At 42.3% G+C, this 23,286-nt stretch overlaps 1 protein-coding gene across 1 annotated transcript in view; it reads right to left on the reverse strand.

The window, feature by feature from the left end:
* Nucleotides 1-23,286, reverse strand: part of ANKFY1 (ankyrin repeat and FYVE domain containing 1) — an 87,145-nt gene that overhangs the window by 35,067 nt on the left and 28,792 nt on the right. The window contains exons 3-7 of the mRNA XM_021694844.2: nucleotides 22,270-22,388; nucleotides 6,862-6,997; nucleotides 3,336-3,459; nucleotides 2,228-2,377; nucleotides 808-973 (exon numbers count right to left, since the gene is read on the reverse strand). Of these exons, the coding sequence (XP_021550519.1) occupies nucleotides 808-973; nucleotides 2,228-2,377; nucleotides 3,336-3,459; nucleotides 6,862-6,997; nucleotides 22,270-22,388 (695 nt within the window). The remainder of the gene's footprint in view (nucleotides 1-807; nucleotides 974-2,227; nucleotides 2,378-3,335; nucleotides 3,460-6,861; nucleotides 6,998-22,269; nucleotides 22,389-23,286) is intronic.

Genomic DNA, 23,286 nt, shown 5'->3' on the forward strand with positions numbered 1-23,286 from the left:
GAAATCAGTACATTCTGTCTTTGTTGTCCGCATGTAAACAAAGTGGCCTTGGCCAAGCACTTCAATTGGGTCATCTACAAAATGAAGACTTTGGCAGTTGTGAAAGCTGTCACTGCATGCTGGAACTCTGCCTCTAGACAGCTTCTCACTCTGTCAGATAGGACTACTGTGAAGTAGCGGCAAGCAGGATCCATCTGGGACTTAAGAATTAATAAGGCCATGGGAAACATAAAACAAAAAAGGCTAGTATTTTTTTCCCTTGAAAAGTTAATTAAGATTAAAATGTTTTGATCTTACTTCTATCACTTCCATATTCTTCCCACTATGAATAACATACTCAAAATGTAGCTACAATCTCAAATAACCTTCCTAGAACAAAATGAAACTTCATCACTCTGCCATGACAGAAGTCTAACCTATACAAGCGAAAATTCTGAATCCAAGAATTTTTTTAAATGTGCATGGTTTTGATCCTTTCCCTCTTTCATAATCCCCAATACAAGTAAAGTCCTCCTGGCACAAGTCCTCGAGAAAGTGACGCATGTCAACGGCTTACAAGTCCAAGGTCCTTCTGGAGGTGCCCTCTCCTTGGTCCTTCCTCTGGGGGCACTGCTGACCCCACAAGAGCCTAAGAAACATGGTACAGCCACTGGCTCCTCCTCCCACCGATCACAGATCCTACATCATGTGCAGACTAAAGAAGCTTTTCACAAAGTGTGCAACAAGGTCAGAGAATCTTCAAAAATTACCCAGATTAAAGTAAAATTGCTCGCAGAGAGAAATACAAAGTAGACTGCTTCTCCCTACCTCTTTGGATTCCTTTGTGTAACAAGCTCCAGCCATTCTTGTCGACCATGTCCACGTCAGCCTTGTGGCTAACCAGCGTGGTGGCAATACTCTCCAGTCGTCGTGACAGGGCTAGATCTAAAGCCAGGTCTCCGTTATGATCCACTTCATTCAGCTTCCCAGGGAGCTGCACAGATAAATTTGTAAATTAGTAACCAGCCAGTAGAGAATACAACTGATTTTAATCTCTCCCAGGTGGACTCTTACATATCATCTTTTTATATAAATACCAAATCTTAGTGCTGTAACACTACATACTCTCCAAATCCCAATGAATTCACAAACTTCTCTCGGGCCTCCTCAAGGCACATGCCTCCCAGGGAACAAAGAATTAATGGGATCACAGAGCAGACACAGACACCATGGAAGACAATACAGGACCAAGAGGGAAATGCAGACAGTGTTGTAGGAGCACAAAGGCCAGGGCTGAGGGTCAGAGCCTGATGGGAACAGGCTAACTTCTTCATAAAAGACTGTGGCTTAATATCTAATTCCCCGCACAGCACGATGTCTGCCGGATGCTGGACGCCCAGGATAACGCACACTATGCTCCCATCTGCCAAGAGCAACTGCATTTCTTCATAGGGCAGTGAAGTCAGCAGAGCAACAGCCCCTAAAGATGTCTATGTCCTAGTCCCGGGAAACTGTGCCACCATCCCCGACAAAAGGGACTTTGCAGATGTCATTAGGTTAAGGACCTTGAGGAAACGCATTCTGCATTATCCTGGAGGGACCCACCTAATCAAATGTGTCCTTAGGAGGGAAAGAGGGAAGCAGAAGAGCAGGTCAGAAAGATGTGACCCGAGCACTTGATGCACCGTCCCTGGCTCAGAAGGAGGAGGAATGTGGTGGCGTCCAGAGGCCAAGAAGAGCTCCCAGCCGAGAACCAGCAAGGAAATGGGGACGCTGGTCCTCTAACCACAAGGAAGTAAATTCTGCCAATACCCCAAACAATCAGGAAATGGATTCTCTCCTACAGTCTCCAAAGAGGAAGACAGCCTGCCAACACCTGAACTACAGATGGGTGAGGCCTGCACTAGACTTCCAATGACAACACTGTAAGATAAAACTTTTGTGTTGTTTTTAGCCACTAGGTTTGTGGCGATTTCTTACAACAGCAAAAGAAAACTAAAGCAGGTTTTGGTACCTGGAAGTCAGGTACTGCTCCAACACGACCTACACACGTGCAAGTGGCTTTGGAAATGGGCAGAGGATGGAAGGGTTTTCAGGAGCGTAAGAGGAAAAGCTCAGACTGCCCTGAACGAACCACGCGCAGACGCGTGTACATCAGAGACCGTGCTGGTGATGGCTCAGAGGGAGTGGGGGGTGTTTTAGAAAAAAACAAGCAATGTACGCTTTTGGGAAAAAGCAGCAACAGTACCTGTGAGTCCATCTCAATGAGATAGAGGAAGACCACATCCTCTCGCTCTACTTTGATCGCCTTGTGTAACGGGTACTCGGTCTTGGATTTGATCATTTTGTACAACAGCTGGGCACTCATGCTACTGAAGTCTTCCTTCCGCAGGTCGTCCTGAGGACCGAAGGACAGTGAAGAGCAGAGCAGACCCAACACACCAACGGTAACAACAACAGACGTTCATGAAGAAGCCCTGAGAATGTGTCTGGCCCTACTTTAAAGGGCTTGGCATTCCCCATCTCTAGTTCACACATGAAGAAGGTAAAGTACGAAGGGGCTCAGTAACTCTTGCTCGGGTTCACACAGGGAGTAAAAGGCCGAGCCAGGAACCAGAGCCGGAACTGTCCACCGCAGCCCCACTGTGGGACAGCGACACTGTCACCCACCCAGGACACCGCAAGGAGCCCTCCAGGGGGGTGGGGAAAATAGGGTCCTCACCCCCTACAAAGATGGCAGCTGCGGAGTTCATCGGAATTTCCAGAGGTGAGTCCCCCCCAGTCACAGGTGGTCTCCACTACTGCAAATCTCTATATTTCTATCTTAGCAGAAAGAATGCCACTCCTGTTTCAATTCTTTACAATCCAATTATTTTAGACACCTTTTCTCACAACGTTGTTAAGTACAAAACAATTTGTAGGAACTAGCTTATAAAACATAGCACTAGACATGATTTTTTAAAAAATGCAAAGACAACAAAGCAATGCAAAAACTGTTCTTTATGACGAACACTTGCGAAGAAGAGCAAATCGAAACTTAACGATGCTCTCCAGGTGCTGAACAGCCCAGAGATGCCCTGAAACAGCACTGCTGAGCACCCCAGGCCTGCGGGCAGCTTCTGCAGACAGAGGGAGCAGGCAGGTGTCCCTCTGTTCCAAGCCTGTTTCTTAACCTGAACTAACTTCTGCCTCTCTACTCTCAAATGGGAATGAGACTTTTAGAGCCCAGAAGAATCTCACATGGCATCTAACCAAGTAGGAGCCAGAGAGGTAACTTTCCACAGAAGCAGGCCCGAGCCCAGGTCTCCGGCTTGCTGTGAGGGTGCTCTGCTCACACCCCTCAATCTCTCACTCACCCAATGACTGGCAATAATTTCTGCACAATAGTTCATCAGCGTGCTGGCACTCAGCTCCTCCGCAGTCTGATAGAAGCGAATACAATTCCTGACGTTCACCAGAGACATAACACTCTTCTCACATCTGCAAGAGAATATTAATGATGAACAGCATCATTAGGACAAACAGATTCATAAATGAACAAATCAAAGCTGTAATTGGTATACTGGCAGTCTATGTCCAATAACGCTAACGTACAAGATAAGCAGAGGAGTTAGGAATGATTTACAGCTGAGCTACCACATTTTAAAAGTACAAGAATTGCATTATACCACATTGACCATTCTGGTCAGAATCAAAATAACCTCTAAATAAACATGATAAGCATAACCCCCCCCCCCAACTGACTTATAAGTAATTCGATGAAACTCACTAATCATACACAGGCACCTGCAAAATGAAACACATGATAGGTCAAATTCACTCCTTTAATATTTAACTGTACAGGACATGGGTGCAGTTCCCACGAGCACAGCTCTATTATGCCACCAGTGAGGCTTCAGATTAGCTTCAAACAGGAGGCTCTATGTTTGCTCAATAAATTAACATCTCTGAAAAGTTCTCCCGAAGGTGAACTGTACGGTATGTGAATTATCACTCAATAAAGCTGACATTTAAAAGCCCACTAGAAAATGGAGACACAACTGAGTTTCACCCATTATACCCACAGTATACACCCAGTGAACCCACTGCACACCACAGTATACACCCAGTATACACACAGTACACACACAGTACACCCATAGATACCCAGGTACTGCCATCCTAACGTCCTACCGCAGGGACTACTGACTCATATTTGCAGAGGTCTTTGCAAAGCACTTTGACAGACAAATCCCCTTCTCCTTTCTGCTGCCAAATGACATTCGTACCAAGATACTCAAATGTGTTTCCCGAAAGCAGACATTTTGTTTCAACCAGCAGAAAATTTCATTTTCACCTCACCCTGGGGTCCCCAAAATGCCATTCACTACTCGGAAAGCGTATAACTAGTAACCGACATGGCTTACGTAACATAAATTTACATTTACATAGAAGACCATGTCATCTTTTTTTTTTTTTTTAAGATTTTATTTATTTGACAGAGAGAGACACAGAGAGAGAGGGAACACAAGCAGGGGGACCGGGAGAGGGAGAAGCAGGCTCCCCGCTGAGCAGGGAGCCCGATGCGGGGTTCGATCCCAGAACCCCGGGATCATGACCCAAGCCGAAGGCAGACACCCAACCGACTGAGCCACCCAGGCACCCCAAGACCATGTCACCTTATTTAAAAATTCAGATTCTTTTTTTTTTTTTTAAAGATTTTATTTATTTATTCATGAGACACAGAGAGACAGAGAGAGAAAGAGAGAGAGAGAGAGAGAGAGGCAGGCTATGCGGGACTCGATTCCAGGACCCCGGGATCATGACCTGAGCCGAAGGCTGACGCTTAACCGACTGAGCCACCCAGGAACCCTAAAAATTCAGATTCTTAGTTCTTATCTTCTCTTTCAACAGTAGCAGGACAGACTAACTTTCCTCTGAAGCAATTTTGTTGTTCATACATGTTTTTAATTTTAGAGCACTAAAAGAATATAGATGTACAAAAACAATTTTCAAAGTACAAAATCAAGCCTGTATTAAGCATCTCACGAACTTCTGTCTGGTTTCAGTATCACCCCCATGTGCATGAATAGGAGGTGTGGAAAAGGTACTGACAGGAGAGACAACAAAACGTTAACAGTGGCTGAATTACGGATAACTTAGGGCTTTTTCTCTATATTACTCTATATTTTCCAAATGCCATATGCTGAGCTTGTATTTTATAATCAGGAAAACAACTATTATAGCAACTATCAATTTTTAGCATTTACTATTAATTCTCTTTAAAAAAAAAAAAAAGTATCTTTCTGATAACACTTAGCAAAAAAAACCTCCTTTTCATCAAACTGGTGATAGCAATCCCAAACCTCCGTGATCCCGACATTACAAACATGAGTGACACCTACTTCATACTGACCTGCACACATTTGTGACAACCCTTCACTTACTATCTCAGATGTGTGATTCCGCCTGCGCACAGCAGTGGGCACTCTGCGACCTTTTAAAAGCCGACATTTGACCTCCACCCACCCTGTGTCTTCCAGTGCCACAGCAAGAGATAACAACTTGATGCCCACACCCAAGGGTACAAAATTGAGCATCTGGTAATGTTGATGACTAAGAAGCCTAACCAGCCAATAAACAAACATTTTAATTAAAGAATCCATTACACAAATTACAATTACCTAAACTACTCCAACCCCAAGGCATTCTTATCAAAGCAATTTAATTTACAGGCAAGTTTGACAAGGTCAATGGAAAAAAGCTCAGTAAATCTGGAAAAAGAAAAGATACAAATCATATTCAATCTAATTAAAATCATTTTCAATTCACTCAGATGGTTCAAACACCCAAACAAACCAAAGAGTTCACAGCAAGGCCTCCACGGTCAAGTTAGCTTTGCTAACTGACTACTGTATGTGCCTACCTTAAACCTGTTTGGGTTTTATTGTTGTTGTTGTTATTGGATTTAGATATTAAAATGCACTCAAAGCTGACCTCAATCATAGAGCGTTAGGAGGAACCTGCGTAACTCATTCACGTGGGGCATGGCGGCCCGGTAAACACCAGCCCTGTGGTGGAAAGAGCAAGCTGCTCTAGGCTCTCTGAGGGCAACACAACAGGGGGAGTACCTCTTGATGGTAGAAACCATCCCTTCACTCACCCAGGAGAAAAGCCACTCCTGCAGCACCCAAGGGGATACAAAAGATCACTAAACGATGTAAAAGACATTCCTCCAACCAAACTGACCACCAAGGGCCACATCCCCAACAGAAACCAGAGGGCATTTTGCATGACATCATAGGTGTGACATTGTGTCTTCTGTTGCTCTGGTAGGCTGACTTGGGAGAGCAACAGAGAAAATGCAATATAATAAAACACAGCAGGCTATCTCCTTGGGAACCTAAAAAGCAGTAACAAATGAAGTAAGAGCTCAGAAACACTGTCTATGAAACTTAATGAGCTGTACTCTTGTGTATTAATTCAGGCATTAATGAGTTTCTAACAAAAAGAATATGACCAAGGACTTCACCAAGTACATATATCACATCACAAAGTAGAATAAATGTCACAAGAAGTGGTACTGGAGGGAAAGCTGAGGGCTTGGACACTATAATCTGAATTAGTTCATATTCAGTTTAGCAGCTCACACAATTATGTAATCCCAGGTTTAAAAAAAAAAATCAGTGAAAGAAAAGAGAATACCTAAAAGCTTTGGCAAAATTTAGCTTACAAAGTAACACAAAGCAAGGGAGATAAAATTCTCTCCCCACTACTGCCTTTAAAAGAACACCTTGCAAAAGTTATTTACATTAGCAGAAGAAGCTGTTTTCCCAGAGCTTGGCATAATTAAAGCTCAGCCACCACCATGTGAGGTGCTTGAATAGATGTGCTGTGACTTGCCTCTCCCTGAGGAGCTGTAGCTGAAACCGATTCGCCAGCTTCATCAGCTCAGTCAGGAACACGTCATCTTCTCTGAACTCCAGCTCATCCGTGTAGATCCAACGGAGCATCGTCCTTGTCACCTCAGGGTTAGCATCTGGTTAAGGAAAGAGAGACACTGAAAACAAAGCACCAATGACACACTTAAGTCTGCTTGAGGATCCCTAAAATTTTAGGCTAATAGAGTAAATTCTGGTACCCTCAACTCAAAGAAATATCATGCAGCCATCAAAAATGGCAATTAAGCATTCTGGGCAGCATCTAACTTCAGAAAAATGTTCAAGTTTTACAAAGGGTGGTAAGTAAGAGAAGTAAACCAAAGACGTAAGTCAAGGGGTGCCTGCGTAGCTCAGTCGGTTGAGCGTCCGATTCTTGATTTCAGCTCAGGTCACGATCTCAGGGTTGTGATATCAAGCCCCACATTGGCGTGGCGCCTGCTTAAGATTCTCTCTCTCCCTCGCCCCCATCCCCTTCCCTACCCCCCTCTCTCTTAAAAAAAATAAAATAAAAAGATGTAAATCAAATAAATTGGGGGAAAATATTTTGAATATAGGACAAAGAGTTTATATTCCAATGAAAAGATCTTACAAATAAACATGAAAACATGGATAACCAATGGGAAAATGGGCAACAGCTATGAATGGTAATTTACAAAGTTAACTAAAAATGTTCGGTAAACCTTACCAGTAACTACAAACACAAAACTAGAATATATTTTTTTGTCTCTCAAAGATTCCTAAAAAGTACATAACCTCTTACACACCAATTATACATGTAGATTATTACCCTAATAACTGAGCAAATACAGAGAAATATGTATACTAAGACAGTCAAGAGAGTATTATTTTTAATAACAAAAAACTGGAACAAAAATCTTGAAGATTTTTTCAAAAAATTTTTCAAAATTTTCACACTGGAAAATTTTGCATCAATTAAAATTATTTAGAAAGGCTAAAAATACATGTATTAAATGATCTCATTTTTTTGAGATCTGTGTGTATATATATGTGTATGAGTATGTATACACACACATACACACACAAACACAAAGCTTTGTGTCTGTTTCCCATCCAAATAGTAACCAGATCCAACCCTGTTTAGCTTCTAAGATCAGACAAGATTGAGGACATTCAGGGTGGTATGGCCATAAACAGACTATCAGTCTTTTTTTTTTTTTTTTTTAAGTAATCTCTACACTCAACATGGGGCTCAAACTGATTACTCCAAGGCCAAGAATCACATGCTCGACACGCTCCACCGAATGAGCCAGCCAGGTGCCCCTGTCTATCTGTTGAGACACTGGAAGGATATACACTAAAATATTAACCCTGGTAGGATCTACTAATTTTTCTTTGGGCTTATTTTTTATTTCTCTGATTTTTTTTTTTTAGAGGAGGAGGAGGGACAGAGGGAGAAGGAAAGAGAGAAAGTTAAGCAGGCTTCACACCCAGCATGGAGCCTGACGTGGGGGCTTAATCCCAGGACTCCGGGATCATGACTTGAGCTGAAATTAAGAGCCAGATGCTTGACTGAATGAGCCACCCAGGCACCCTGATTCTGTTTTAAAATTTAGCTGGTTTCCTTTAATAACCCTCCCCCAATTATCCAAATCAATAAACTTGACAATTGATAAGTCAAAACCTAAATAATTTTCTTTTTTTTTTTTTTTAAAGATTTATTTATTTGACAGAGAGAGAGCGAGAGCAGGAACACAAGCAGGGGGAGTGGGAGAGGGAGAAGCAGGCTTCCCGCGGAGCAGGGAACCCGATGCGGGGCTCGATCCCAGGACCCTGGGATCATGACCTGAGCCGAGGGCAGACGCTTAACGACTGAGCCACCCAGGCGCCCCCCTAAATAATTTTCTTAAAAACCACAACCAGCAGGGATTTCCTGGAGCCCTCAAAACTTCAAATGACGTAAAGTTCAAGTGACCTCCAAGCATTTCCACTCCTGCCTTGACTCTTCCCTTCATCTCCAAACTACAGTGAAAATAAATTCATTCTGAGACTCTGACTAAGCAGCCATGGGTACAAGGTGGGCAAAGAGCACTGAGCCAGGAGGAGGGCATGTGCTCTTAGGCGAATCATGCAGTGTCCTGCTACCAATCTACTCACACAAATGGCTGTTCAATTCGATGAGCCTATAAACCAGGAGGAGACGCAAAGGAATAGACTCTGAGAAATGAAGCCATTTGGCCTCCATGACCTGTGTGGTATACCTGCTGCGAGAGACAGTCACCCCTCAGCCCTCAGCAGGCCCAGCACACACAGCAGGCCCAGCACACACGCTAGTAAAACTCTGTGACTGCAGGATCAAAAGAAAAAGAACACCTCAACTTCTGACTTCACAGTAGTCCAGGGTACACAGAGCCACACTTTGTAGAGAACTTGAGATTTTCTATATGGCCAGGTTTTCTGGTTGTAGTTTTGATTTGATTTTTTAAAAATGTTTTATAATACATTTGGGAAAAATGGGAATAAACTTATTGGTAGGCAATTAGCCATTAAATGAAGCATACTGAGGAAATTAATTTCGTTACTTAAATCCTATATTTATTTATTTTTATTTTTTTTTTTTTAAAGATTTTATTTATTTATTTGAGAGAGCGAGAATGAGAGAGAGTACATGAGAGGGGGGAGGGTCAGAGAGAGAAGCAGGCTCCTCGCCGAGCAGGGAGCCCGATGCGGGACTCGATCCCGGGACTCCAGGACCATGACCTGAGCCGAAGGCAGTCGCTTAACCAACTGAGCCACCCAGGCGCCCCTATTTATTTTTTTTTTTTAAGATTTTATTTATTTGACAGAGAGAGACACAGCGAGAGAGGGAACACAAGCAGGGGGAGTGGGAGAGGGAGAAGCAGGCTTCCCGTGGAGCAGGGAGCCCGATGCGGGGCTCGATCCCAGGACCCTGGGATCATGACCTGAGCTGAAGGCAGGCGCTTAACGACTGAGCCACCCAGGTGCCCTTAAATCCTGTATTTAATCTAAAATACTGAGAAAAGTATTTTGAATATCCTACTATGACTCTGGTTTAACTCAATTGTCTTCAAGTTTCCAACTATTTTTTCTTCATTTACTTTACACAAAAGTTTTTGATTCATAAAATTAAAAAATTGTGACAGACAGCATCTTTTATCAGTAAAAGCATGCTTTTTAGTCATTTTAAGGATGCACCCTTAACTATAACTTCCTGGGAATAAAAATAAACCCCAAACCATACTTCTAAATCATCCCTATATCAAAAAGGAATAAAAGGACAGACGTTCTAGCTCTGTCTCGATAGGGTAACAACCCATCCCATTTTAACTGATTATAGCTAAAAACAACTACCTGATGATTCTAAAAGTACACAAAAGTACCTGAATTGTAGAGGGAGGAAGACTTGAAGAAGCAACCCTCCTGGATGGGTGACCATGCAGATGCCTAACCCTCTAATAAAAACTCCATCTTTCTGGCCAGGTGCACCAAGAAAAGGGGCCTGGGGGAGCTGAAGAGCAAGGGAAATCTCCTCATTTTGCATATGAACAAAGGCTCACCTCTGAGATACTCATGTATGGAAGAGTCCCAGCCTAGCTTCAAGAATTGCAGTGAAAGGGGCGCCTGGGTGGCTCAGTCGTTAAGCGTCTGCCTTCGGCTCAGGTCATGATCCCAGGGTCCTGGGATCGAGCCCCGCATCGGGCTCCCTGCTCAGCGGGGAGCCTGCTTCTCCCTCTCCCACTCCCCCTGCTTGTGTTCCCTCTCTCGCTGTGTCATTCTCTGTCAAATAAATAAATAAAATCTTAAAAAAAAAAAAAAAAAGAATTGCAGTGATGTTTGGGCCACTACCCACAGAAGGTGAAACAACTTTCAGTCTGAATTTAGAGATTCAATATTTTCCAGAGGATGATACAGGACCCAGAGTCTACAAAACATAATCACAATGTCCAGGATACAATCCAAAATCATTTGATAGAAAAAAAAAAAATCAGGAAAATATGGCCATTTCTCAAGGCAAAAGACAACATATTCTAACCCCAAGATGACCAGATATTGAATTTATCAAAGACATGAAAGCATCTGGTGTACTATGCTCCAGAAGGTAAAGGAAAACACACATAAAATTTTAAAAATAGAAATTTTCAGCATATAAACTAAAAAAGGAACAAGTGGAAATTACAGAATGAAGAATACAATATATGTAACTAAAAATTCAATGGGCTCAACAGCAGAATGAAAATGGCAGCAGAAAAAGTCAGCAAACTTGAAGACAGGCAAACAGAAATTATCCTATCTGAAGAACAGAGAGAAAAATAAGATTGGGAGGGAAAAAGGAGCTTCAAAGACTTGTGGGATAGAAACAAAGGTCTAGGATATGTGTCACAGGAGTCTCAAAAGGAGAGAATAGGGGTATATGGGTGGCTCAGTCGGTTAAGCGTCTGCCTTTGGGCTCAGGTCATGATCCCAGTGTCTGGAAATTGAGTCATGCTCCCTGCTCAGCAGGGGGGGAGGGTGGTTCTGCTTCTCCCTCTCCCTCTGCCCCTCCCCCCTGCTCACGCACACTCTCTAATAAATAAAATCTTTAAAAAAAAAAAGAGAGAATAAAGAGATCAAGAAAGAAAAATATTTGAAGAAATGATGGTCAAGAACATTCCAGATTTGGTGACAGACATGAAGTTTTAGATTTAAGATCAAGTAACTCCAAGCAAGAATAAAATGTATACCTAAGCACCTAATAATCAAATTGCCACAAACTAAACATAAAGATAGTCTTGATCACTTCGCACCCACTAGAATGGCTACTATCCAAACCAACAAACAGAAAATCACAAGTGTTGGTGAGGATGTGAAGAAACTGGAACCCTTGTACACCACTGGTGGAAATGTAACATGGTATATAGTCCCTATGGAAAACAGTATGAGAATTCCTCAAAAAATGAAAAATGGAACTATTATATGACCCAGCAATTCCACTTCTGGATATGTATCCAAAAAACTGAAAGTAGGATCTTGAAGAGATATTTGCACATCCATGTTCACAGCAGAATTATTCACAATAGCCAAGAGGTAGAAGCAACCCAAGTATCCATCAGGGGATGAATGGATAAATAGAATGTGGTATACAAACACTGGATTATTATTCAGTCTTAATAAGGAAGGAAATTCTAGGTACCTGGGTGGTGCAGTCAGTTGAATGTCTGATTTTGGCTCCAGTCCTGACCGCTCCCTCTGCCCCTCCCCACCCTCAAATATATAAGAAAATCTTTAAAAAAAAAAAAAAAAAAAAAAAAAAAGGGAAGGAAATTCTGACACTTGCTACAACATGGATGAACCCTAGGACATTGTGTGAAGTGAAATAAGCCAAACCCAAAAAGGCAAATTCTGTATGATTCCACTTATATGAGGTAATTAAAGGTGTCAAATTCAGAAACAGAAGTAGAATGGTAGTTGTCAGGAATTAGATATGGGGAGAAATGGGGAGTTGTTTAATGGGTACGAAGTTTCAGTTTTGCAAAATTAAAAAGTTCTGGAGATAAGCTGACAGCAGTGTGAATACGCTTAATGCTAGTAAACAATTAAAAATGTTTAAGATAGTAAATTTTATGTTAGATACTTTTTACTATGATTAAAAATTTTTTAAAAAGATAAAAAGTCTTTAAAGCAACTACAGAAAAACAACCATTACATACAGACAAAAGATCCCCATGACTGCAGATTTCTCAAGAGAAACCACAGAGGCCAGAACAAAGTGGAACAACATTTTTAAAGTTCCTTAAAAAAAAGAGAGCTGTCGGGCGCCTGGATGGCTCAGCCATTAAGCGTCTGCCTTTGGCTCAGGTCATGATCCCAGGGTCCTGGGATCGAGCCCCACATCGGGCTCCCTGCTCCGCGGGAAGCCTGCTTCTCCCTCTCCCACTCCCCCTGCTTGTGTTCCTGCTCTCGCTGTGTCTCTCTCTGTCAAATAAATAAATAAATTCTTTAAAAAAAAAAAAGGAGAGAGAGCTGTCAACTCAAGTGTCTATACCCAGGGAAAATATCCTTTAGATACAAAGGCAAAATAAAGACATCCTCAGATGAGGGAAAAGAATCTGTCACTAACAGACTTGGTCTGTAAGCAGTGTTAAAAGGAAGTTCTTCAGGATGAAGAGAAATGATACCAGAGGGAAACATGGATCTTGACAAATGAAGGAAGAACTGAAGAAATAGAAATATCTGAGTAAATATAAATGACTTTTTAATCCTGTTAAGTTTGCTGCAGCATGAACGATTGTGAAGAGTGGGATTTTCCAGGCATGTACGTGACGGCTAAACTGTTAAGGTCCATGGTCGAAGTGTGAAGGGGACCTATATGGTTGCAAAGTACAAACAGACCACAGACGACAAACAGACTATAAATATTCTATAAAAAGTGAGAGGTATATATATTGTAATCCCTACAGTAGTTCTCAACCAGGGCCGACTTTGCCCCCCAAGGGACCTCTCACAACGTCCAGTAATATTTCTGGTTGTCAAAACTGGGGGAGTGCTATTGGCGTCTAGTGGGTAAATATCCTGCAATGCACAGTACAGCTCCCAAAACAAAGAATTAAAGAGTCCAAAATATCAACAATGCTGAAGTTGAGGAACTTTGCCCTAGATCAATCACTAAACAATAATATAAAGAGAGGTAGTCAAGAAGTGAGTAAATCTAAATGGAATACTTGGCTCTCTCTAAAAATAAATAAATCTTAAAAAAAAAAAAACCTGGGGGGTGGGAAAGCACAGTCAGTTAAGCTGCCAACTCTTGGTTTTGGCTTGGGCTGTGATCTCAGCGTCATGAGATAGAGCCCCGTGTGGAACTCTGCGCCCAGTATGGAATCCACTTAAGACTCTCTCCTTCTTCCTCTGCCCCTCCCACCTGTGCACGTTCTCTCTGTCACTAAAAATAAATAAATCTTAAAAAAAAAATCTAAATAGAATACTAAATATCCAAATTATCCAAAAGAAGGCAATAAAATGAGAAGCCCAGAAAAAAGAGAAAAAAGCTGGGTCAAACAGAAAAAAAACACGGTAGCCTTCATCATAAAAATAATCACATTAAATATTGGTGGTCTAAGCACTCCTCTTAAAAAGAAGCAATAAAACAGCAAGACCTCATCATGTGCTGCCCACAAGGGACACGTTTAAATAGAAAGATACAGACAAGGTGAAAGTAAACAAATACAAAAAACCCTGCACACAGTAAGTGTAAGGAGACCAGAGTGACTATCTCCTATCAGAAATAGACTTCAAGGGTGCCTGGGTGGCTCAGTCGGTTAAGCGACTGCCTTCGGCTCAGGTCATGATCCTGGAGTCCCGGGATCGAGTCCCGCATCGGGCTCCCTGCTCGGCGGGGAGCCCGCTTCTCCCTCTGACCCTCCCCTCTCTCATGTGCTCTCTGTCTCTCTCATTCTCTCTGTCTCAAATAAATAAATAAAATCTTAAAAAAAAAAAAAAAGAAATAGACTTCAAGACATAGAGCACTAGCAGAAATAAATTTTATCATTTCAAAATGATAAAAGCCACACTTCATCAGGAAGTCATAATAAAGGTGTATGTGTATAATGACAAGGCCCAAAATATATGAAGCAAAAATGAACAGAACTGAAGGGAGACATTGACAATCCTGAAATTATAGCAGATGTTAACACCCACCTTCAAGGCACTGACAGAACTGGACACAAAAGAAAAAGAAAATATACAGAAGGTCTGAACAATATGATCAAATACACTGATCTAACGGACACGTAAAAAGCACTATGTCCAACAACTGCAGAACACACTTTCTTCTCAAGTGCACTGATGTGCACCAAGACAGATCATATGCTGAGCTGTAGAACAAGTGTCAGTAAATTTAAAAGGATCAAAATCATATAAAGTATGTTATTTGACAATAACAGAATTAAATTAGAAATTAGTCCCAGGTGCCTGGGTGTCTCAGTTGGTTAGGCGTCCGACTCTTGATTTTGGCTCAGGTCACCATCTCAGGGTTGTGAGATCGAGCACCCCGTCAGGCTCTGCGCTGGGTGTGGAGCCTGCTTAAGATTCTCTCTCTCCCTGTCCCTCTGTCCCACCCACCCTCTATCATGTGCATGCACTTGCTCTTGCTTGTTCAAAAAAAGAAAAAAAGAAAAAGAAAATAAATTAGTCATGATAAAGTATCTAGGAAAACTCCAAACATCTGGAAACTAAGCAACATACTTCCAAATAATTCATGGGTCCAAGAAATCACAAAGAAAATTAGAACATACCCTGACCTAAATGACAACATACCAGAATCTGCAAGATGCAGCTAGAGCAGTGCTTAGAGGGAAACGTGGAACTTTAAATCCTTGTATTAAAACAGAAGATCAAAAATAAATAATCTGGGACACCTGGGTGGCTCAGTCACTTAAGCGTGTGCCTCCAGCTCAGGTCATGATCCCAGGGTCCTGGGATCGAGTCCCTCTGCCTCTCTCTCGCTCTCATGGATAAATAAAATCTTTAAAAAAATTTTTTTTCGGGGCGCCTGGGTGGCTCAGTCGTTAAGCATCTGCCTTCGGCTCAGGTCATGATCACGGGGTCCTGGGATCGAGCCCCACATCGGGCTCCTTGCTCAGCGGGGAGCCTGCTTCTCCCTCTGCCTGCTCTGCCTGCAGCTCCCCCTGCTTGTGCTCTCTCCCTCTGATAAATAAATAAAATCTTTAAAAAATAAATAAATAATTGGATAATAAGAGAAAACTGTAAAGTCCACAACTTAGATGACAATACATAATGACCACATGGCGTTTAGACCAGGAATGCAAAGCTAGTTTAACATTGGAAAAATCAATGTAATTTGCTATAAAGCATTAAGGTAAAAAAACTAAAGAGTCATTTCAATAGATTTAAAAAAAAAAAGTGTTTTCGGGGCTCCTGGGTGGCTCAGTTGGTTAAGCGACTGCCTTCGGCTCAGGTCATGATCCTGGGAGTCCCGGGATCGAATCCCGCATCGGGCTCCCCGCTCAGCGGGGAGTCTGCTTCTCCCTCTGACCCTCCCCCCTCTCGTGCTCTCTCTCAAATAAATAAAAATCTTAAAAAAAAAAAAAAAAAAGCGTTTGACAAAATTCAAAACCACGTCCTAGACTAACATCTCAAAACACTAGGAATCCTCAAATTGATAAAGCACATCTACAAAAACCCTACAATCAACGTAATATGGAGGATGAAAGATCTCACTGCTTCCCTCCAAGATCAGGAACAAGGTAGGAATGCATGCTTTCAGACAAATAACTTGTATCCAGATTATATACAGAATGCTTACAATTCAAAACTGAGAAGACAACCCAATTTTTAAAAGGGCAAAAGATGCGAACCCACACTTCCCAAAAGAAGACACACAAATGATCGATAACATGAGACAATGCTCAACATTACTGGTCCTCAGAGCCACACTGCACTCCACATCCCTTCGTATGGTGAACGCTGTAAGAAAGAACCACCTGCGGGCGCCTGGGTGGCTCAGTTGGTTAAGCAATTGCCTTCGGCTCAGGTCATGATCCTGGAGTCCCTGGATCGAGTCCCGCATCGGGCTCTCTGCTCGGCAGGGAGTCTGCTTCTCCCTCTGACCCTCCCCCTCTCATGCTCTCTCTCTCTCTCAAATAAATAAATAAAATCTTTAAAAAAAAAAAAAAAAAAGAAAGAAAGAACCACCTGCCTACGAGGTCAGTAAGGATCTAGAGCATGGGAGCTCTTCCGCACACTGCTCATGGGGTGGGCATGCTATATCCATTTCATCCATTTTCAGGAGATTCCCAACACTAAACTTAGTCACTCCTAAGTATTTACCCAAGAGAAAAACAAACACGTACAATCGGGCATACAAACTTCATTTGTACCAACCAAACGTCCACCAGCAGGTCCCTGAAACAACACATTGTGGTCCATGCACACATTAGATACTACTCAGCAGTAACAAAGAATGAGCAGCTGAAACCACAGCATACAGAGATTTTGGATGAATCTCACAATCTGTATGTTGAGTGGAGTGAAGCTGGGCAAAAGATATTACATACTCCATGGGTCTGTTTTTACACAAGTTTAGAAAATGCAAGCTACTCTACAATGAATGAAAGCCAATCAGTGGTTGCCTGGGGATGCGGATGGAAAAGGGATGGATTAAAAAGACATGAGAGGAAATTTTAGGGAGGTGAAAGCGTCTGTCATTCCATGTGATGGTTTTACAATTACGTCAAAAGTGATCAAACTGTACACTTTTAATATGGGCAATTTACTTCACTTCCTTTGCATCTCAATGAAGTTAGAAACGAAAGAAACCAAAAGTGAAAGGCCGCACAACACTATGGTTAATGGTATGGATTCTGTAGCCAAACGGGCTGGGTTCAAATCCCGGCTCGCATACTTCCTACCGTGTGACCAGGGTGAGTTCTTCAATTTGACTGTGCCTCACAGTTTCCTCATTATGAAATGGGAGCCAACAATGGTACTCCCCTCAAAATGCCATTCTAAAGACAAGTCAGTGTATACAGGTGGAGCACGTAGGGCTCGACCACCGAACAGTCATGACTACACTAAACCCGCTGTTATGACTAGTATTAAAGGACTATTTTAAACAAAAACACAAAGTTAACATAGCCAATAATTAGGAAAAAACAAGAGCAACACCAGGACTGAGTAAGGGATATCACCACAGATAAAACAGATTTCCTAAGGCTCCCAGAGAATCTCTGGCAAGGGGTCTGAGCCATCAGCAGGAGCCCACAAGGCTGTGTGATGTCCTCAGGACATAGTAGCTAGCTGCTCCCAAAGAGAAACCAAGGAGGAAGTCACGATGCGTCCACAAACCTGTCTCTGGAGGAACCTCCTGTCACTTTTTTTTTTTTTAAGATTTTATTTATTTATTTGTCAGAGAGAGAGCGCAAACATGCGCGCACACAAACAGGGGGAGCGGCAGGCAGAGGGAGAAGCAGGCTCCCCGCTGAGCAGGGACCCCGATGTGGGACTCGATCTCAAAACCCCGGGATCATGACCTGAGCGGAAGGCAGACACTTCGCCAACTGAGCCACCCAGGTGCCCCCGTCACTTCTACCACCACCTGTCACACAGAGCTCAGTCAGCCTATACTGAGGGACGGGGAATTAGGGCCCCACCTTGGAAGGGAAGAGTATGCAATAATTGATGGACATACTTTAAAACTACCATGGATATCCTCCAGAGGAACACAGCATGATCTAACACTGAAACGGAACCACCCAGAGCTAGCAGTTCACATGATATCCAACAGATGTCAAGTACTGCTGTGTTTCTCTTAACAAAACCCCATATGGACGACCAGGCAGTGCGCTCCTCCGCGCAGAGCCTGGAACCCTCTGCGTGCTCCAGGCACAGGGCGGCCTCCAAGGGGCGCTTCAACCAGACTCAACAGGAGGGAGGAGGAAGCTCTCCGGGCTTTGGGGGGGCTTGACAGGACCCAGGACACATTTCAGGAGAGCCAAAAGACTCACCACCACACACAGTTACGCCAGGGAAGCATGAGACCTCTGCTGGAGAAAGCACACAAGAAACTCTATCTTCAAAGCACCCGCTCTAATGCGGGGAGCCTCTCAGAGGGCGAGCCACTCCTGCTACAGGGCTCCAGAGAGGAGATAACAAGTCCTTCTGCCTGAAGCAAACAGTTTGACTTCACAAAGAAGCTCTCCTACAGGTCTGGAGATACTGCGTTGAGCTAGTAGTCAATTCTTTCTCTTCCCAGCTGATCACTCGGTATCTTAACAAACATATCTTTATAGTTCAAATAATAAAGAAATAAGCAAATTTGTATCTTTCATCTTTGTGTTCTGAAATAATTTCAGACTACAGAAAAGTTCTAGAGTTCCCAGATACCCCTTACCCATCTTCCCCTTATGTTAACATCTTAACACAACCATAGGACAATAATCAAAACCAGGTAATTAGGACTGATACAATACTGTTACCTAATTACAGACCTTTGCAAATTTTGCCAATTTTCCCATTAACATCCTTTTTATGGTCGAGAATCCACACTGCATTTCATTGTCCCCTTGACCTCCAATCTGTAACAGATTCTTACCTGTCTTCCATGACCCTAACAGACTTGAGTGACACTGGCCAGTTATGTTGTGGAATGTTCCTCAATTTGGGTTTGTCTGATACTTTCTCACAACTAGATCTGTGCATCGGACCAGACACAACACACTGTACTCTCTGGAACAATGCATGGGTTAAAAAGACGCTATCTATCCAAACACGTTTTAAATACTTGGCATTCTCTAGCTTCACCAACTCTAGCTTCACCAACACAGGCTAAAATTTTTACAATGATTAACACAATTAAAGTTGTGCTTATTTTGAGTTTTAAGAAACACCAGTTACACAAGAACTTCAAACGAAAACGTGGAACTCAGAAAATCAATCTAAGAATGTAAATTCCATGCAAACAGGAATTTAATTTTATTCACTGCTATGTCCCCTAGTGCCTTGAAAAGTGTCTGCCATCTGTGAGGTGGATGGAATAATTCTGAAGAAACAAAACACCAATAAATTCATAAAATGACTTTATCAACTCTATTAGTGTGGAAAAGTTCAACCACTTAAAACATCGCTTCTGAGCTACTTACACACTTGTTTACAAGAGCTTATTTCCAATCTCCCTCAAACTGCTGGCCGCCATGCGGGGTTAGTGCATATCGCATCACACGCACACGCACACGCGCACACACACACACACACACGGCTTCGGAGGCACCCCGAGCTGCGTATCGCATCACACACACACACACACACACACACGGAAATGCTGCAGGACTGCTGGACAAAGCACACAGTGGAGCAGGGAGTAGGGCACCTCCATGAACTCGCGCCCATGACAATTTCATGGATAAACTGTATAAAGTAACAACTCCATAGGCTCTACTGTCAGCTACCTTAGGAGGTGCCTGATCTACAGACGCCACAAAACGCCTGCTCTGCTGTGGATCACTCTTGAAAGCTAACTTTCAAGACCAAACCATACTTAGTATTTATAACAGGAAGGAGACCAAAGACATTTAAAGGCATAAACATGACACTTTCCTAAACTAAACATTTTCTAATCTCCTGATTCACAGCGATGCAGTCTTGTGGTCAGTGAGTTAAAGCTGCTCTTAAATGTTAATGATGTACTAAAAAAGTAAAAGCAAAATTTTAATGTTTGAATTAGGCTTTTTATACCTTAATGCAAGTCTCTGTGTTCTTACCTCATTTTGTTTGTTCTCCATTCTTACTCATTTTGATTGCATTCAATATTTCACAATTACACACGAAACTATGATAAATATCTATGCTGTCTGAATTACCTATGGCAGAATCCATCTGACAAAGTCAATGATGAGGTTCAAAGGAAGACTATGGTACAGCTCAGCTGTCTGCTTTCTTTTTTTTTTTATTTATTTTTTTATTTTTTTATTTATTTGAGACAGAGAGAATGAGAGACAGAGAGCATGAGAGGGAGGAGGGTCAGAGGGAGAAGCAGACTCCCCGCTGAGCAGGGAGACCGATGCGGGACTCGATCCAGGGACTCCAGGATCATGACCTGAGCTGAAGGCAGTCGCTTAACCAACTGAGCCACCCAGGCGCCCGTTTCTAGGGTTTAACTTGTGACCCATAATTCAGAGTTGCAGACACACAAATATCTGAGCATGGATACACGTGTGCGTGTGCATCTACGCCTGTGACAACACACCTACTTGGGAAACAGTCTTCACTGCTGTACGACGGAAACCTCTGAGCAGAGCTTTTCTTTGAGGCCGTATATCTTTGACCCCATATATAACAGAACTGTGGATAACTCTTAAAGTCCATTCACAAGAGGCATGATAGGATCTCAATTTAATTACGTGACCAAATAGTTTACAAAGATTAGAAGAGATTATAAGATACAGGAAATATTCTAATAAGAAAAAAGTTCAGAATAAGTTGTCATCTTTGGAGATCTGTTAAAACATTATCAAAAATTGATGATCCCAGTAGTTTGAGGCTCATGAAATTGGTACTCTTACACATGGCCAGTCATATTACAGATGGTTCTGACAGTTTTAGAAAGCAGACAGCTGGGGCGCCTGGGTGGCTCAGTTGGTTAAGCGACTGCCTTCGGCTCAGGTCATGATCCTGGAGTCCCGGGATCGAGTCCCGCATCGGGCTCCCTGCTCGGCAGGGAGTCTGCTTCTCCCTCTGACCCTCCCCTCCTCATGTGCTCTCTCTCTCATTCTCTCTCTCTCAAATAAATAAACCCTAAAAAAAGAAAAAAAGAAAACAAACCCTAGAAACGATCCTAAAGAGACAGAGTTCACTCACAGTGAAGAAGCATCAGCCATCTGCTCCCCTAAACCCTTGAGATAAATGCCCACTTAACCTTTGCAACACCGCTCGAGTGACAGCCCACACTGGTCTTCTGTACCTCAGACATAAAGCAATTGTAATACTGTATGCATAGCCCTCGCCTGAAATGATCCGTTATTACCCCATTTCTATATGGTGAGGACTTTGTTATAATCATCTCAGTTTTCCCAGCACTGCGCATGGAAAACAGTACCTTCTGAACTGGCAAACCTTTTGAAGAAAGACATAATTCAGCAGCATTTTCACACAGCCGATCACTTCCGCAAGTAACTCTTTACCCTACTGCCTGGGAATCTCCTTACCATGTGTTACAATTCTCATGACTATTAATAAAAGAATTAAATTTAAAATTTGCTTTTCTAAAAAAGCAGGTAGGTAAGTACTAAATGAAGATGCAATTCTGAAGTAAACTTTTGAAAATGATTTTTTTTAAGTCTACTTACCACCACATTTACCCAAATTCTATCCAACATAATGTGGCATAAACAATTAAGTCATACATTAAACAGCTCAATGCACCTGCTCAAATTCTGAAGCCTGAGGGTCATCCTTTAATGCTAAAGAAAGACGACTCCTATTCTCTGGAGTAACTCCTACTTCTAAGTTCAAGTTCCTACAGACCAGGAAGAGCACTTTGGCAACTATGATTAAATTTTAAGCAACTGAACACCAAGACTTTTTCTAGTAGAAGAAAAACTTTTTTCTACACATGCTCCCATATTTATAATATTATATGAAAGAGTTTCTGGACAGATATTTCTATTTTATAAATTATAAGAATATCGTAGCTATCCAAATAGGTATGATTTATTAGTCAAGTATTAAAGAGAAGTGTTTGTGTTCAACCCACTTATTCACTATTTATTTAACTAGTTTATGGTCACCATCAACTGATAAGAAAAGTTTTCTACTTTCATTAAACCACTAATATTTCACACATAACCTCCTGCCAAAAGTTCTTACGCTGGCAGTCGTAAGTGCCCACAGGTCAGAGGCTCACCTGATAGGTCCAGCTCCTCGGTGGACGACAAAGTAGCCAGACTCCAGCTGTCACTGCGGGCCGCCAGCACAAACTTGTGAGCATTGATGTGCTTGCCCCCAACCTTTATCTTCAGATCACTGGTGAAGAAGAATAGCCACAGATACAAAAAGGAAAAGGTCATCATAATTAGGTATAGCTAGGATTCACAAATGATAAATATATGGGTACTGATTGATCAACATATACTTGCAAAAGAAAAATATCACAGCAAAGTTATTTCTCTGTGCTAGCACTGAATTCTCCTGGGCCATGTGTGTAATTCATGTTGCTAGACAGATCTGTGTTTCCAACTTCGAGTTTTGGTTCACATGGGATTTTTTTCTTTTCCCTAATGGGATTCTTTTTTTTTTTTTTTTTTAAAGATTCCATTTATTCATTTGACAGAGAGAGAGAGAGAGAGACAGCGAGAGCAGGAACACAAGCAGGGGGGAGTGGGAGAGGGAGAAGCAGGCTTCCCGTGGAGCAGGGAGCCCAGTGTGGGGCTCGATCCCAGGACCCCGGGATCACGACCTGCACCGAAGGCAGACGCTTAACGGCTGAGCCACCCAGGCGCCCCTTCCCTAATGGGATTCTTAAGGTGGTGAACCTACTGGTTAAATAGGATGATTAATATTCACATAAAATGTAAAAGAGGTTTCATGCAGAACAAATCAAGATAAATCATCAGGGAGAGAAAGAAAACTTGAAGACTGTGACACGGGGTCTGGGACCACAGAGCCACACACTGTACCGCACTGACAGTCAAGCAAGGGGACGCAGAAAAGCTACAAACTGGCTTTGACCAAGCAGTCAAGAACGTGAAACCAGTATCTACATTCTTGTTCTCGACAGAAACATTCAGACCTATTATTGGACATTTTTTACTCGATCATTTATAAAGAAATGGGGTAGGAGAAATCTTTTTTTCAAACATGTTTCCATATTTATGACAAACCATTATTGTGAAAACAGCTTTCCAAATAGTTATTTATGTTT

This window comes from Neomonachus schauinslandi, chromosome 15, assembly GCF_002201575.2.
Source record: "Neomonachus schauinslandi chromosome 15, ASM220157v2, whole genome shotgun sequence".
Taxonomy (NCBI): Eukaryota; Metazoa; Chordata; class Mammalia; order Carnivora; family Phocidae; genus Neomonachus; species Neomonachus schauinslandi.